This window comes from Lepidothrix coronata, unplaced genomic scaffold (assembly GCF_001604755.1).
Source record: "Lepidothrix coronata isolate B3197 unplaced genomic scaffold, Lepidothrix_coronata-1.0 Scaffold137, whole genome shotgun sequence".
Lineage (NCBI taxonomy): Eukaryota > Metazoa > Chordata > Aves > Passeriformes > Pipridae > Lepidothrix > Lepidothrix coronata.
Genome location: NW_016690317.1, coordinates 2,329,132 through 2,344,421, shown reverse-complemented (window position 1 = coordinate 2,344,421; position 15,290 = coordinate 2,329,132). Strand labels below are relative to the sequence as shown.

General features: G+C 67.7%; 2 protein-coding genes and 1 long non-coding RNA gene across 3 annotated transcripts; all 3 read left to right on the top strand.

Annotated features, from left to right (window-relative positions):
- The first annotated feature begins 468 nt into the window (after positions 1-468).
- Positions 469-7,161, top strand: PDLIM2 (PDZ and LIM domain 2). The gene is made up of 10 exons (XM_017827309.1): positions 469-490; positions 1,940-2,046; positions 2,449-2,600; positions 2,986-3,055; positions 3,128-3,219; positions 3,316-3,361; positions 5,360-5,511; positions 5,803-5,948; positions 6,034-6,139; positions 6,601-7,161. Exons 2-10 carry the CDS (start codon positions 1,954-1,956, stop codon positions 6,797-6,799), a joined length of 1,056 nt encoding a protein of 351 aa, XP_017682798.1. The 5' UTR covers positions 469-490; positions 1,940-1,953; the 3' UTR covers positions 6,800-7,161.
- A 2,336-nt stretch (positions 7,162-9,497) lies between these two features.
- CUNH8orf58 (chromosome unknown C8orf58 homolog) lies at positions 9,498-11,546 on the top strand. The gene is made up of 5 exons (XM_017827281.1): positions 9,498-9,543; positions 10,249-10,904; positions 10,992-11,079; positions 11,286-11,383; positions 11,463-11,546. The coding sequence occupies exons 1-5, from the start codon at positions 9,498-9,500 to the stop codon at positions 11,544-11,546; spliced, it is 972 nt and encodes a 323-aa protein (XP_017682770.1).
- A 281-nt stretch (positions 11,547-11,827) lies between these two features.
- LOC108503389 lies at positions 11,828-14,188 on the top strand. Its single transcript, XR_001876815.1, has 3 exons — positions 11,828-12,299; positions 12,380-12,492; positions 12,951-14,188. It is a non-coding gene; the product is annotated as an uncharacterized LOC108503389 (long non-coding RNA).
- The last annotated feature ends 1,102 nt before the right edge of the window (positions 14,189-15,290 follow it).

The following is a 15,290-nucleotide window of genomic DNA, read 5'->3' as shown; positions in this document are numbered from 1 at the left end:
GGCTGCCTCTAACAGGGACAAATCCCCCCGGCGCGGGGGGTCTCCCCCACCCCAGTGCCTTAACACGCCCCCTCCTCACCGCTGCCCGGTGCCCGCGGCCCCGGGGGTCGCCCCGGGGGTCCGCCGGTGCCGGGCCTGACCATGACGGCCGCGACCCGGGATGTGGGTCGGCGTCCGGGAGTCGCCTTTGCTTCTCGTCCATCATTAAAGCTCAGCTCAGCCCGAGTCGGGGCGTGCCGGGATTCGGGAGGGGCCGGCGGGGCGGGGGGGGTCCCACAGGACGCCGCGTGGGGGCCGCGGGGATCCCCCCACGCCCACGGGCGGTGCCGGGGCGGGACCAGCCGCCGCCGTGCGCCCCGTCGGGGCGGGGGGGCCGTGCCCGCAGCCCGCCCCGGCCCGGCCCGGCCCGGCTCCTCCCGAGGAGGCGGTGCCGTCCCGGGGCCGCGCTCGGCTCCGCAGCCCCGCGGGGCCGCCCGGCTCGGCCGCCCCGGTGAGTGCGGGGGGTACCGGCGGTGCGGGGGGCACGGGGGGCTTGGGGGGCACCGCGGGGTGCGGGGGGACCGGCGAGCGCCCGCTGCGGTTGTCGGGGGTGCCCTTCCTTCGGGGGTCGCGGTGCCCGGGGGTCCCGCGGATGCTGCTCCGCCGCGCAGGGGAGGGGGGCTGCGGGCAGCCTGTCCCCCCACATCCCCAGGTGTTCACGTCCCCCAGATCCCAGTGTCCCCATAGCCCAAATCCCCACGTCGCTGTGTCCCCACGTCCCCAGAGCCCCACGTCCCCGCGCCTCCTCTGGCATCGCCCGTCCCCGCCGCTCGCCCCGCGGGTGCCAGGCGGCACCGCCAGTCGCCACGGGCACAAAGACGCCGCTGTGCTACGAGGACAGAGCCGGGAGGGAGCGGGGACACAGGTGGGGTGCGGGGGACCGAGAGGGGAGCAGGGGACGAAGGAGGAGAGCAGGGGATGGAGAAGGGGTGCGGGACGCAAAGGAGGGGTGCAGGGGCTGGAGAAGAGGTGCAGGACCCTTCGGGGATCTGGGGTTGGTGCCCAGCCGGGTGTGGGGGTCCCCAGGCCGGCAGCCCTCGCTGCCCAGGGATGCTGAGCAGGGCCGGGCATGGGGAGGGGGTTTGGGGTTTGGGGTTTCCTCCCGGCACTGGAAGCCCAGCCCAGGAAATTCTTCCGGGCAGCCTCTCAAGCCCCTCTTTGTGCGCTTGGGATTTTTAACATGCCTTCCCGGCGGCTGTGGACGAGGTGCCCGGTTCCGGATGGGATGCCCGGTTCCAGACGGGGTATCCAGCTTTCCTCGGGCTCTGCAGAGCTCGGCCAGGCTGTGGCGGGATGGGATGGGATCTGGTGTAGATTTAGGGGACGGGGCTGTCTGTTCCCACCCATCCCCTCGAAACCAGGAGCTGCTGCTCTCCCCGGGGTGCCATGGGACACCCCCGGGGGATACTCAGCACCCTTTACTGGTCTGGATTGGCTGCAGGATGAAGGACTCGGGGTGGTGGTCCTTGCCGGGTGCCAGACCCCCCCCGTGGTGAGCAGCAGGATCACCACATCCTCCCCTCCAAACCCGCTGGCTTGGCCCTGCCGCGCTGCGGGATTGGCCTTGCTGCCAAGGCGTCGCTGATTCCCTGCCTCGCTCCAGCCCCTGGGAACGACCTTGGCTGCCTCAGCTGCGCCAACGGCCGCCTGGGACCCCCGTGCTCCGGGGGGAGGAAGCCACCAGCCTCAGGGCAGCAAGAGGAAGCGGCGGTGGCTGCTGACACCCTGCAGGGACGTGGGTCCCCTCCCCGGAAGGAAAGCGCTGCCGGTTTCCATCACCCCCTGCTCGGGGTGCAGCCGGGACGAGGAGGCTGCCGTTGGGTGGGCTGTGGGTGGGAGGAGGGGGGTTCCCTCTACCTGGGTGCCTGGGATCCCTGACAGCCCCCTCCTGCCCGCCCAGAGCCACCCGCTGCCATGCCAGTGACCGTGACCCTGCCCGGCCCGGCCCCCTGGGGCTTCCGCATCTCCGGGGGACGAGATTTCGGGAAGCCCATCACTGTCTCCAAGGTAGGACCCCCCCAACCACCACCACCACCACCACGTGCCCCCCCCCGGGCCGGGGGAGGCCGCCGGGCGGGCGCCGTGCTGGGCTGCTCCGGGGAGAGGATCCTGTTTGCTTGTCCTTGGGGGATCCTGCTCCATGGGAACGGCCCACGGCGGCGCAGGGGCCCCGTGCCACCCCCGGGCTGGGCAGGGCCGTGCCAAGCTTCCGGGTGTTGTTTCCAGGGCCGTGCTCCCACCCTGGCAGAGGGTCTGGTGCTGTTCTTGCCCAGGCCGTGGGGATTCCAGAGGGTGGGAGCCACCGGGATTCAGGAGTCGACGCGGACCTTGGCGCAAGGGCTGCGCATGGGGGTGTGTGTGGGGGGGCTCACTGGGGCTGTCCCCACGTCCCCCTTCTTCTCCATGGAGGTGACGGAGCACGGGAAGGCAGCCATGGGTGATCTCCGGGCGGGGGATGTCATTGTCACCATCAACGGGGAGAGCACGGCCGAGATGCTGCACGTGGAGGCCCAGAACAAGATCAAGCAGAGCCCTGGGCAGCTCCGGCTGGAGGTGGAGAGGTGGGTGCTGAGGGGGGTGGGCAGCCCCCAGCCCCGGAGCTGGAGCTGGGTGCCAGGGGTGTCCCCACGTGGGTTGGGGTCCCCCAGCCAAGTGTGTGCTGGTTGTTCTTCCCCTTGGGCGACTCCTGGGGCTGTGCCATCCCCCCCCCTCCCCCGGGAGCCTGGCCCGGCTCTCTAATTAAGGAGTCAGGTGCTAACGAGGCCAGACAGTGCTGGCAGCCGTTCCCTGGCCGACTGGTCCCAGTTGGGGGCCCAGTGGGTACCTCTCTCCACCTTCTGGAGGGGCTGGGAGGAGCGGTCGGGCCGTGCTGTGCCATGCCATGAGCAGGGGCTGAGCGCTCCTGGGGAACATTCCAGACCCTCCCTGCTCTCCCTTGGTCCCCAGGTCCCTGATGCCACCTCCCAGCCACGCCAACGGGGACACCTCACTGGAGAGGTTGGCCACACGTGTCCAGGTGAGCCCCAGCACGCCCTGTACCCCTACTCAGGGCTGGTGGCAGCTGCTGGTGTCACCCTCCCCTCCCCAGGACACGCTGAGGACACAGGATGAGAGCCAGGGTGCCCTGAGAGCCCCCGACCCCAGCCTGGCATCCCCCATCCACCTGCCCCACAGTGCCAGGTAAGGCTGGACCCAGCTGTGTGTGGTGCTGGGGGGTTGGGCAGGGAGCTGGGGAGGGCCAGGGACACCCCTGATGTCTCCATTCTCTCCCCACAGCTCCCAGCCCCTGGAGGAGGAGTTCGCCTGTCCAGGCCTCTGTCGGGTGAGTGGGGAGCTGGGGGGCTGCAGGGGGACAGGCAGAGGTGCTGGGGGCGGGGTGTCTGTGAGCCATCAGCTTTTGTGACACTAAACCTTCCCCCTTTTCAGCCCCAAACCACCTCCCTTTGAACCCCCAAACCACCCTCCTTGCACACCCAAGCCATGCCCTTTGACACCAAAACCACTCCCCTTTGCACACCCAAGCCATGCCCTTTGAGCCCTGAAATCATCACCCTTTGAGCCCCAAAACCACTCCTCTTTGCAAACCCAAGGCACCCCACTTTGAACCCCCAAACCATTGCCCTTTGAGCCCCCAAACCATCCCACTTTTGAGCCCCAAATCACCCCCTTTGAGCCCCCAAACCATCCCACTTTTGAGCCCCAAATCACCCCCTTTGGACCCCCAAACCATCCCCCTTTGCAAACCCAAACCATCCCACTTTTGAGCCCCAAATCACCCCCTTTGGACCCCCAAACCATCCCCCTTTGCAAACCCAAACCATCCCACTTTTGAGCCCCAAATCACCCCCTTTGGACCCCCAAACCATCCCCCTTTGCAAACCCAAACCATCCCACTTTTGAGCCCCAAATCACCCCCTTTGGACCCCCAAACCATCCCCCTTTGCAAACCCAAACCATCCCACTTTTGAGCCTCAAATCACCCCCTTTGAGACCCCCTTTGCAGCTCCCTGGCCACATCACTGCCCAGCCCTGCTCTCCCTCGGGCACAGCCGGTGCCCCCTCCCCTCTGGTGCCCCCTCCCCGCCGCCCTGGCAGCACCCCCAGACCCGCGGGCACCGGCACCTGCCCAGGGATGTTTTGCTCCTCTTGGCAGCGGCGCCAGCCTGGGGAGGCCAAACCAGTTTGGGGAGGCCCAGCCCCACTCCCGCCAGCCCGGGGCACTGGGGTGTTGGCCGGGCAGGGACCCACGGCCCGGCGCACCCCCGGCCCGGTGGGATGCCCCGGGAGCGGGGCCGGGATGCCCGGGGGCTGGATGCCTCCTCCTCCTCCACCCCCCGGATCAGCCGCAGGATGCCCGTGGCCGCCCCGTCCATCCCCGCGGGCAGCCGCTGGCTCCGGGCTTGGCGTCTCCCTCCTCTGCTCCCCTCCCTGCTTTCTCTTTTTCTTGTTTTCCAAGCCCAAATTGGGAAGCGCCGTGGTCCCGGAGCGCGGCCCTTCCCGGCTGCCTTTGGCCGCAGCCCCGGCCGCCCCTTGGCTCCTCCGGCCGCCCGCTCCCTCCTTCCTCCCCAGCTCCGTGTTTGCTTTGGCCCCGGAGGGTCCCTCCCTGCCCCAGATGGTCCCTCCCTGTCCCTGAGTGTCCCTTCCTGCCCGGAGCCCCCCACCACGGGGCCGTGAAGATGCTCAAAGGGGAGCCGGGGGGAAGGGCTGCCCGTGGGTCCCGATCTTCCCCCCATCCCAGGGTGGGTTGGCGCTGGATCCTGGCAGGGACGAGGCCAAGGCGCCCGGCTCCTCCCGCGCCTAATTTTAGCTCGTCCCTCATCTCCTCGTGACCCCACAGAACCCCGGGGCTGCTCCCCTCTCCCTCTCCATGGATCCAGGCAGGGAGATCTCCCTGTCCCCGTCCCGGGGTCCCCCCGGGGTTCCCATCTGCGTGGCGGCCGCTCCCGGGAACATCAGCTTCCACTTATCCAGGGTTCCTCTTTCCTGCCTCGCCGGGCCCGCTAAGCAGGAGCAGATGGTGGGGAGGGGACGGGCACAGGCGCAGGGGTTATGGGGTGGGGGTGCTGCTCTGGTCCCCCCCGGGGGTCCTGCTGACCCCAGCTGGGCTTGGGGAGGAGAAGCAGCTGCCCCACGGAGCATCCCTGCATCCTCCAGAGACAAGGGCTCGAGAAAAGCCCCTCTGGGCCTGATCCAAGTGCCCTCAGGGTCCCCGGGGGCAGAGGGAAGGTCTGTGGGCACCCTGCCAGGGTGTTCAGGCCACTTTGGGGGCCACCCCAGCCTGATCCCTTGTGCCCTCCCATCACCTCTCTCCCCCTGCCAGGAGCGAGGAATCCTGACCCACCAGAACAGCTGCCAGGGGTCCATCCTGCCTCCACCCCCCTGCCCACCCTCACCGGGGTTTGGAGCCCCCCAAAACCCCTGGGAGATGCACAGGGAGCGTCGCCCTTCCCTCTCTCCCAACACCTGCAACAGGTACGGAGCGGGGCTGGTGGGGGAAGGGGGGGACAGGACACAGGGAAGCCCCCAACCCCACCCTGGCCTGGTGATTTGGCACCCACGGGTGCCGAGGGAGCCCGTGGAAAGGGTTAACTCACCTGCGAGGCAGGTGGGGCCGCGGCAGGGCCGGGCAGGCCGGGGCAGCTCCCGGGGGAAGGAGGGATCAGGTGGCAGGCGGGTAGTGGGGGGGGGTGCAGAGGGTGGATCCCGGAATTTGGGTGCTGTCAACCCCCCCAGACATCTCCCCCTCGGGGTGCCGTCCCACAGCCAGGGCTCGGAGCCGGCCATGAGGCGCTTGGAGGAGGACTCGGAGGTCTACAAGATGCTGCAGGAGAACCGGGAGCTGCGGGCGGCCCCGCGGCAATCCAGCACCTTCCGCCTGCTCCAGGAGGCGCTGGAGGACGAGGGAGGAGGTGACAGGGCGCGGGGGGAGGCGGGGGGTCCGGCAGGGGGGCGGCAGGACCCTGATGGCCCCGTTCTTGCCCCCTCCTCCCGCAGGTGGTCCCACAGCCCCCTTCCCCAGCCGGCTCTCGTCCAGCGCCCGCAAACCCGTGGCCGGGGTCCAGAAGCTGCACGTCTGCGAGAAGTGCGGGAGCAGCATAGCGTGAGTGGGGCTGGGGGGGTCCCGGGGCAGGGTCTGTGCCTGCCGTCCCTCCTGGCGAAGCCAAAAACGGGTTGGTCTTGGGGCTGGGCGGACCCCGGGGCAGGATCTGTCCCTGCCGTCGCTCCCACAGGGCCGAAGTGGGGCTGATCCTGGGCTGTGAGTGAGGTTGGGGGAGGTCCCGGGGCAGGATCTGTCCCTGTGATTGCTCCTCTCAGGGACAGACTGGGGCTGATCCTGGGCTGTGAGTGGGGCTGGGGGCGAACGGGGGCACGGAGGTCCTAGGGCAGGACCCGTCCCTGTCACTGCTCCAAGCAGGGATCAAACAGGGCTGACCCTGGGATGCGAGCGGGGACGGAATCCCGGGGCAGAGCCCCGCCCTGCCACCGCTCCGGGGCCGCGGTGGGGTGGGAGGGGACCCGGGGGACGGACCCCACTGACGCCCCTTCCCGGGGTCCCCCCAGCACGCAGGCGGTGCGGATCCAGGACGGGCGGTACCGGCACCCGTCCTGCTACAGCTGCGCCGACTGCGGCCTCAACCTCAAGATGAGGGGCCACTTCTGGGTGGGCGACGAGCTGTTCTGCGAGAAACACGCCCGCCTGCGCTACCAGGGCCCCCCGGGGGCGCCCGTGTCCCCCCCGCCCGTGTCCCCCCACTCCTGAGCCACAGGAGTGATGGAGGGGTCACCCTCCGCGTCCCCCCCGTGTCCCGGGGTCAGCCCCCCGCCCCCACAGCCCCACTGGGGTCGGGGGTGTCGTGGGGGGGCTGAGGGCACCACCAGGCTCGGGATGGCCGGGATTTTTGGGGAGGGATGCACTACAGCCTTCGCAGTCTGTGTGATGAGCTGGGTTAGTTCTCAGCCTGGGCTGCAGCAGTGGGGGACACGGGGGTGACATTGGGGAGGGGAGACTTTGGGGGGGGTCACAGGGATGCTTGAGCACTTGGGTGCCAGAGAAGGGCTGGCACCGCTTGTACACTGACTGCAACAAGGTATTAAACCAGATTATATATAAATATAATATATATTTGCTCCACTCCCGTGTCTGCTCTGTGCTGGGGCCCCAGGGCGGGGGCAAGGTGGGTCCCCCCCCCCAAATCCCAGGGTGCAGGCAGGGACCCCAGACCCCTCAGCCCTCCTGCCTGCACCCAGGGTGGGGGTCCAGGGCTGGGCAAGGCTCATCCCGGGCTCTCCAGTGACATCCCAGCTGGCCTTGTGGTGCTCCCGGGAAGGTCAGGGCTCCCCGCAGGGCTGGATGTCCCCTCCCTGTTCCTGGTGTCCCTGGGAGGTGTCGGCGGTTTATTGGGGGCTGTTGGCAGAGCCCTTTGTCCTGCAGGGGCCCAGGTGGGCTCTTATCTCTGCTCCCCACCCTCCGGGCCTGTTTGCACCGAGATGGGCTTTGCTGTTATCTGGGATTCGCCTGGGAGGGAACCAGCTCCTTCCCCTGTCCTGGGGACAGCCAGGAGCCCCCTCCCCTCTTGCCTGGGGTCTCACTGGGGTCTGTTTGGGGTGCACCACAGCCCCTCGTGTGCCCCCCGGGCCCGTCCATGGAGCTCTCACCGTGGAATTCCCGATTAAACATCCCAGAGCTGCTGTGGCTGCCCCAGCCCTGGGAGTGTCCAAGGCCGGGTTGGAGCAACCTGGGCTGGTGGAAGGTGTCCCTGCCCGTGGCAGGGGGTGGGATGGTGGATGGTCTTTAAGGTCGCTTCACACCCAAACCATTCCATGACTCTCTAGGACCCCCAGGGAGGGAGGAGGAGGAGGATAATGGTCCTGCCTCTCTCCCGCCCACGGCACGGGGGATAAAAAAAAAAAGAGGAATAAACGCTTTGAGCCCTGCTGGGGTAGCACAGGTGGGGCTGGGGGCAAAGGGGCTACCCGGGCAGGGGGCGGCCCCCCCACCCCCGCCCCGCCCCGGGGCTGTGCCGCCCCCCAGCCCTGCCCCATAAAGCGGTGGAGGACGAGCCCGCTGCTCCCTGCCCGGCTCCCGGTTCCTGTTTCTCCTCTGCCCGGCTCCTGGTTCCCAGTGCTCCCCGCCCGGCTCCCGCACCCGCTTCCCCATTCCCGGTTTTTCTCTGCCCTGTTCCCGGTACTCCCTGTCCGGCTCCAGGGTCTCGGTTCCCTCCCCCGTACCCCGTTCCCAGTCTCTCCCTGTTCCCGGGGATGCTGCGCCGGCGCGGAGCCTTCAGCGTGGAGCCGCTCCATGACGGCGGTGAGTCGGTGGCCCCTGGGGCCAGGGGGGACCCTCCCCCCGTAACTGGGGGGCCCCCCCGGTGTCTCCAGCCTGGGAAGTTCCTGCTGGAAGGGATCCTCAGGGATCCCTGGTTTGGGGTGTCTGTGCTGCAGAGGGAACCCGGGGGTCCCTGGCACCCCCCTGTCAGTGCTGCAGGTGCTGCTGGGGGTCCTTGGCACCCCCCATTTGTGCTCTGTGTGCTGAAGGGGGTCCCTGGACCCCTCGTTTTCATCCCCCTCCCTGCTGGGAGGGGCCAAGGGTACTGGCTGTGCTGGGAATTCAGGTTTTTCCCTTCCCATGTTTAGGCTGACAGGCCTGTTCCTGCACCCGGAGCCCACTGAGTGCTGTGGGGGTCCCCAAAACCCAGGGCCCATCTCTATGTGCCCCCCCTGACTCTGCCTGTGCTGGGACCCCCCCTGCTCCAGCAGCAACAGCCAGAAAGCACTGGGGGGATCCGGGATCCAGCTGAGCTGGAGCTGCCAACCCAGGAGGAGGGGATGGGGATCCCCCCACGTCCCTACCTGTGCCCCCCACCCTGGTGGGGCTCTGGTGCCGCCCCCGTGGGGGGGGGGGAGCAGCCCCTCGGCGCGTGGGGTCCGGCAGCCCGCGGGAACGCGGCGTGTGGGAGCTGGGATGTTGGCAGCCACCGAGCCGGGGTGGAGGGGCTGCCCCCTGGGATTCCTGGGATTCAATCCTGCTGGGGTGGACGGGCTGCCCCACGGGATTGCTGGGATTCAATCCCGCTGAACGGATGGATTGTCCCGGCCCTGGCCTCTCCAGCCCCCAAGGGGTGCACGGTGGGTGGTGTGGCTGCAGGAATTTAGGGGCACTGGGACCCCTGACAGGTAAACTCAACCCAAGCCGGAGTTCCTGAGTGAGTTCCCTGGAATTTGGTGGGATTCCCCCGGCTCCTGGCTGCCTGCCGGTGCCCAAACACTGCGGTTGGGGTGGGAAGGGAGCCCTTAACCACCGGCCCAGCCAGTATCGCCGATCCCAAACCCGGCGAGGAACCAGTTGGGAACCAGTCCCGTAATGAGGTGCCTCTGGATACAGGGCCCGTCTCCGGCTGGGGTGGCTATAAAAGGGAGCGCCGGGACGCGCGCCCGGCTCTCGGCTCCGGCTCCCGGCGATGTGGGGGGGCTCCCGCGCCGTCTGGAAGAGGAGGTTCAGCTGCTGTGAGTGTGTCTGGGGGGGTGTCAGATCCCAGTGGGGCTTCCTGGAGGGGTGGGTGACTCCCAGGAGGTGCCAAAGCTTCGCTCCCACCTCCCTGAGGCCTTTGCCGTGGCCTGGCTGGGAAGGGAGGGGGGAAAGGGATGCTGAGACCCCTCCGTTGATGCACCGGGATCCCACCTGGAGCTGCGGGGTGGTGGTGGGAGGGGGGTACATCCTGGCTGGTGATGTCCCCCCTCCTTTCCTGTGGGGAGAAGCGTGAGGTGCTGGTGGTCCCTGGAGCCATCAGGTGTCCGGGATCCCACACTGTGGCCTGGATTGTTGGCACTGGGACAGCGTGGGACACAGGGAGAGCAGCCAGGTTGGGGTGGGGGTCGTGTGTGCCCCCCCCCAGCAGCTCAGCAACGTGGCTTAGGAGGAGGAGGATGGCAGAGGCCAGAGCTGTGTTTTTGGGAAGCAGCGACAATGCACTGCGGTTGTAGGAACACCCCTGGCTGTGGGGACCCTCTGGAGAGGGGTCTCTGGGCAGGGGTGGGGCTGTAACCCCCCTGTGGCAACAGGGAGAGTGGCCTGGGCACGGCTGGAGCTGCTGTGGAGCACCCCGGGGGGGGGCTGGGAGGGTGGTGGGCTCGTGTGTGAGGGGTGGACACCCTGTTCTGCACCCAGGGACCCCCCAGCTGAGACCCCCCCCGTCCTCCCTCGCCCCGCAGATGGTCCCTGGGAGACGGCCGAGAGCTGCATCGTGCGCACCTCCGCCAGCGTCTACCGCCGGCTGCAGGAGAGCCCGCGGCAGCCCCCGCGGGGCATGAGCACCCGGGGACCCCCTCCGCGACCCCCCAGCAGCCCCCCGGCCGGCGGGAGACTCCTCAAGTCCGAGTCGGAGGACTCCGGGGTGGAGATGGCCAGCAACGAGCACTCGCCCTGCACCCCGCTGGGCTCCGAGAGCAGCTTCTCCCTCGACGGCTTCGCGGTGGCGAATCCCCCCGGGGAGGAGCCGGGCCCGCAGCCCCCCTGCACCCCCCGGAGCCGCTCTGCCAGCAGGAAGCTGCTGCAGGCAGCGCAGCGGAGCAGGAGGCAGCGATGCCCGCGACAGCTCAGCCGGCGCAGCGCCAGCACAGCCGACCTGGCGGAGCCCCCGCGGGACCCCCGGGAGCCCGAGGAGCCCGAGGGGGCGGCGGCCCCCGCGCCTGGAAGGGCTCGGCCGCCCGGCAGCCCCCGAGACCCCCGGGCTGTGCCCGACGGGCAGGGGCTGCGCTACCTGGAGCACGTCTGCCAGATGCTGGAGCGCCTGGCGCGGCTGCAGCAGGACAACAGGATCCTCCGGCAGCAGGCGGCCGATGCCCGGCGCGCCCGCCCGGGCACCCTGGTGAGGGCCGGGAGGAGGTGGGATGCGTGGATGGGGGGGGTTTGGGGGTCCCAGCTCACACCCTGCCTCTCCTCTCCTCGCCCACAGCCCACCCGGGAGCCCCCGAGGCAGGATTCGGCGGCGTGGAGGGGTGAGGGGTTCCGGCCGCGCTCCTGCTCCGACAGCCAGGCACCAGGTGAGAGGGGTGGGATGCGGGAACGGCGGGATCAGGCACCGGGTGAGAGGGCTGGGATGCGGGAATGGCGGGATCAGGCACGGGTGAGAGGGGTGGGATGCGGGAATGGCGGGATCAGGCACCGGGTGAGCCGAGTGGGATGTGGGACGGCAGGACCCCAGACCCTGACAGCTTTGTCGTCTCGTGTCCCCCCCCTCCCCGTGCAGCCCCCGAGCCGTGCCGGAGGATGTGGGGTCACTCTGCCAGCTCCCCCAGCCTGCTGGACCCCTCCGAGAGCGGGGCAGGTGCCCCGGCACCGGACAAGGTACGGCCGGGGGGGGTCGGGGCGCGGCGGGCGGGGGTCCCGCGGGTCCCCCCCCGCTGACTCCCCCCTGTGCCCGCAGGACGGGCGCTCGCACTGGGACCGGATGAAGGTGCTGCTCACCCGCCTCACCCGCCGCTCGCTCCGGGGTGGCCGGTGCAGGTAGGACGGGGAGCGGGTCCCGCTCCCACCGATGCGCCTGGATGGAGGGACCGCGCTGTGCTGTTGCGTCACACCCCGCCCTACGACGTCACGCCCGCCCGGGGCCGGTCCCCGGCGCGCCCCCCCCTTCACCCTTTTTTTTCTTTCCCCCTTCTCCTCAATAAAGTCTTTTCACTGATAAAGAGGTGAGGTGCTGTCGCGCGTGACGTCACTCCCCCCCTCAACCCGCCGTGACGTCACGCGAGGGCGCGTCACGGCCGCATCACTTCCGACGGCTTTTTCCGCCCATTTTTGTCCGACCGGGCCCGTTCCCACGGGCCGTTCCAGCGGCTGCCGCCCCCCGCTCGAGCCCACTCTCTCCGAGCCCCCTCCCCCGGGTCCCCCCCCGACCCTCCTCCCAGCTCAGCCCCGGGGCTGGACAGGCTCCCGGGGGGGGGGTTTCGTTGCCTCGGGAGGGGGGTAAAGCTTGTCCTTCCTGCCAGACCTCCCCCTCCAACACCCTGCTCCCCGCAAGCTGCCGGTGGGGAGGGCGCGCCGGAGCTGGGGAGGGGTGGGGATGATGCTCCCGGGCTCGTCGCGGGTGTGGAGGAAGGAGCGGGTGCCCCTCGGGGTGGTCCCCAGCCCGCAGGAGTGTTTTGGGGGTGGGTGAGGAGGGGGTCGGGCCGGGGGTGATGCTGTTTTGGCGCTGCTGGAGCCCCTCATCGTGTCCACGGGTCGGGTCTGGCAGGAGAGGAAGACGCAGGTGGTCTCCAACCAGGTATCCCGTTATCCCTCCCCTTTCCCCCTCCTCCCTTTCCTGGTGTTTTCCTACCGTCACTTGGGCTTCTTCCTTCCCAGCGGCGAATCCCGCAGCCTCTCCAGAGCCCTCCCGACACCGCTCCCACCCGCAAACCCCGGGGGCATCCTCGGAGCTCCGATCTCCTCCATCCCACCGCTCCTTCCCGGGAAACGTGAGTGCTCATCCATCCTTATGGCAGGGGATGGATCCGGGTGCTGGGAGGGACCGGGGGGTCCCTGGCAGTGTCCCCCGGGAGGGTCGGCCGGGTCACAGCCTGATGAGAGGCTGCTGAAGGGTTTTTGGAGCACCCACACCTGGGCGGGGGTTTGCTGTGTCCTTGTCCTCCCCCTTCCCGGCATCAAAGCCCTTCCCACTGCCCTCCTCCACTCACCTGAGTCCCCCGGGGGTGAGGAGCAATGGGCATGAGGGACTCAGGGGGTGGGAAAAGGACAGGGATGGGCTGGATCTGTGGTGGGATGGGCATCTGGGCACCCCCCTCCCCTGCTGCCCCTCTGTCACCTCCACCTGGGCTGGCTGGACACCTTCCCCCTCACCTGGGGGACCCCGTCTGCATCCCACTGATCCCAAGGATGCCGAGGCTGGTCCGGGTGATGCCAATTCTCCTTTCAGGACCCAGGTGAGGAGGAGGAAGAGGGAGGTCTGAGCCTTTCTCTCCCACCCCGGGATCACCCAGAGCACAGGAAAGCTCCCAGGCACCTGACCAGGAAAATCAAGGTGTTGACCCAGGTGTGTGCTGGTGCTGGCAGTCCTGGCAAGGGTTAATTCACCCATTTTTTTGGGGAAAAACCTTTGGGATTGGTGCTGCTGGACTGGTGGTGGGATGGCATCTGCTAAACCTCTCCCTGTCCCCTGGGGTCTTGTCCCTTGGGGGCTTTGGGGAGGAAGGGGGACAGTTGAGGTGCTGGAACACAACTGGGCCCGCTGGGAGCAACTGCTGGGGAGGAAGGAGGGTGTTCCCATCCTGACCCCGTCCCTACAACCACTCCCATGGATCACCCTGGAGCAGTGCATCCCTCAGTGTCTCAGCCGAGGCTGAGAACATTCCACATCGTAGAGTTAATTTTCCCTTCCTGCCAGCTCTTCCCTATTAACGCCAGGATCTTGTGGGTGGTGCAAAACCCGGTAATTATCTGCTTTTTACTATAAAAGATGGAATTCTCCTCCCCAGCCAGTGCGGAGACTACGCAGAGAGAATCCCTGGGAATGCTGGGGTTAAGTTTCCATGGGTGAGATCCCTCTCCCTGAGGGCAGGAGGAGCAGGAGCTGGGATTTGCCAAGGGCAGGTGCTCTGGATGAAGTGGGACACTGCTGGGGATGAGGTGGATGGGCAGGTCTGGCTGCCCTGCCCAGGGTGACAGAGTGACACAAACCCAGCCACCAGGTGGGGTTGAATCCAGTGAGGAATCAACACTTCCAGGCCACGGAGAGGCTGCCACGGACTTTTTGCCTGCTTGGGAGCCATCCCAAGGTCTGCAGGGCTCAAGATCCCGCCGGGAGAATGTGCCCCTTGCTCAGATCCCAGGGGAGAACGTGCCCCTGCTCCTGCGTGGCAGTTAAATACATATAAATATATATATTCTATATATTTAGCATCCCTGCTCCGGGTAACCGTGGCAACGGGGTTTATTTTGCTTAAACCTGGCCCGGCATGTGATGCAGTTGGGAAGGAACAGCCGAGGGCAGAGGGAGGGATGAAGTTTTCCATGCTGGGAGCTGGGGAGGAGCCGTGGCACGGGATGTGGCACGGGATGCTCTCGGGGGGCCTCGCTCTGTCCCTCCAAACAGCCCCACTGGGGCATTCCCATGGCCTGCCAGGGCTCTGTCCCATTCCCTTTGCTTCAGCCAGGAATGGACCCCCACCCCTAAACCCAAAACTTGTCATTCCCTGTTTCCTGCTGGTTTCCCAGGACACCCCCCTGACTGCTATTCCCTGTCTTGTGCAGGGTCTGGTTTGCCAAATCCGGGCACTGGTGGGAAGAGGGGGTGGTTTTCCCGATGTCTGGAGCCGTGTGCCCTCACCTGGAGGCGCGGGAAGCCTCGTGCCACCCCCAGGCAGAGAAGGGACCCCCGTTACCTCCATCACAGTGTGCTTCCAGCCCCTCTGTCCCATCCCAGGCTCCCTGCAGTGCCCAGAAAGCGCCAGCTCAGGCCCAAATTCCCTGTGTTTTACTGGAGAACTCCTCGTGCTCTGCTGACGCCGTTTCCTCTCCTCACCTCCTCGGGGAGGGATGTTCAATCCCCCTTTTTTCCCCTTCCCACCCCTTCCAGCCTTCCCTGGGTGCCACCCCCGAGTCCCCCCCGTGTGTGCCACCCCCCCGGCAGTGGCGAGCGGGTGACAGCAGAGGGCGGCAGCGGCCCGGCGGTGGCCCGAGGCCACGGCGATGGGCACCGACAGCGACCGGCGCTGCGCTCCCAAAAACTTTATTGGAGAAGAGCGGCGGAGCCCCTGTGCCCTCCCCCGGACACCGAGGAGGGGCTGCAGTCCACCCACCTCCCTCACCCCAGTTTTCCTTGGATTTTCTCCTAGCTGGGGAAAAAAATCCTCCTTTATGGATCTCTCTGCGCTGGGGTCTGGGCTCCCCCTCCCTGGGCACCCCCTGTGCCCCCCCGGCTGTGGGGCAGAGGCATTTTGTGCCACTCCCATGCAAAGAGGCAGGGATGCTCGGCACGGGAATCATCACCCTTTCCCTCAAAAAAAAAAAAAAAAGGGATTTCAGTGATTTTTACCCTCCCCTGGGCTCCTAAGGCACAAAATGAAGGGGCATTGAGGGTGGGGTGTCTCATCCTCCTGGAGTGGGTCTGGACTGTGGGAGTGCCTGGAAAAGCCCAGCAGCCCCCACCCCAGTCCCACCTTCATCCACATGGGACACCTCCCTTCCCTGCTCCACCACACCCCCCAATTTAAGGCAAAACCCGTCTGTGGGGGAGGCAAAACCAACCCAGACGCTG

Coding starts and splice junctions, on each gene's coding strand:
- CUNH8orf58 (XM_017827281.1), top strand. CDS start 9,498: ATGTGGGGGGGCTCCCGCGCCGTCTGGAAGAGGAGGTTCAGCTGCT. Junction 9,544..10,248: donor GAAGAGGAGGTTCAGCTGCT/GTGAGTGTGTCT, acceptor CTCGCCCCGCAG/ATGGTCCCTGGGAGACGGCC. Junction 11,080..11,285: donor CTCCGACAGCCAGGCACCAG/GTGAGAGGGGTG, acceptor CTCCCCGTGCAG/CCCCCGAGCCGTGCCGGAGG.
- PDLIM2 (XM_017827309.1), top strand. CDS start 1,954: ATGCCAGTGACCGTGACCCTGCCCGGCCCGGCCCCCTGGGGCTTCCGC. Junction 5,512..5,802: donor TCTCCCAACACCTGCAACAG/GTACGGAGCGGG, acceptor GCCGTCCCACAG/CCAGGGCTCGGAGCCGGCCA. Junction 6,140..6,600: donor AAGTGCGGGAGCAGCATAGC/GTGAGTGGGGCT, acceptor GGGTCCCCCCAG/CACGCAGGCGGTGCGGATCC.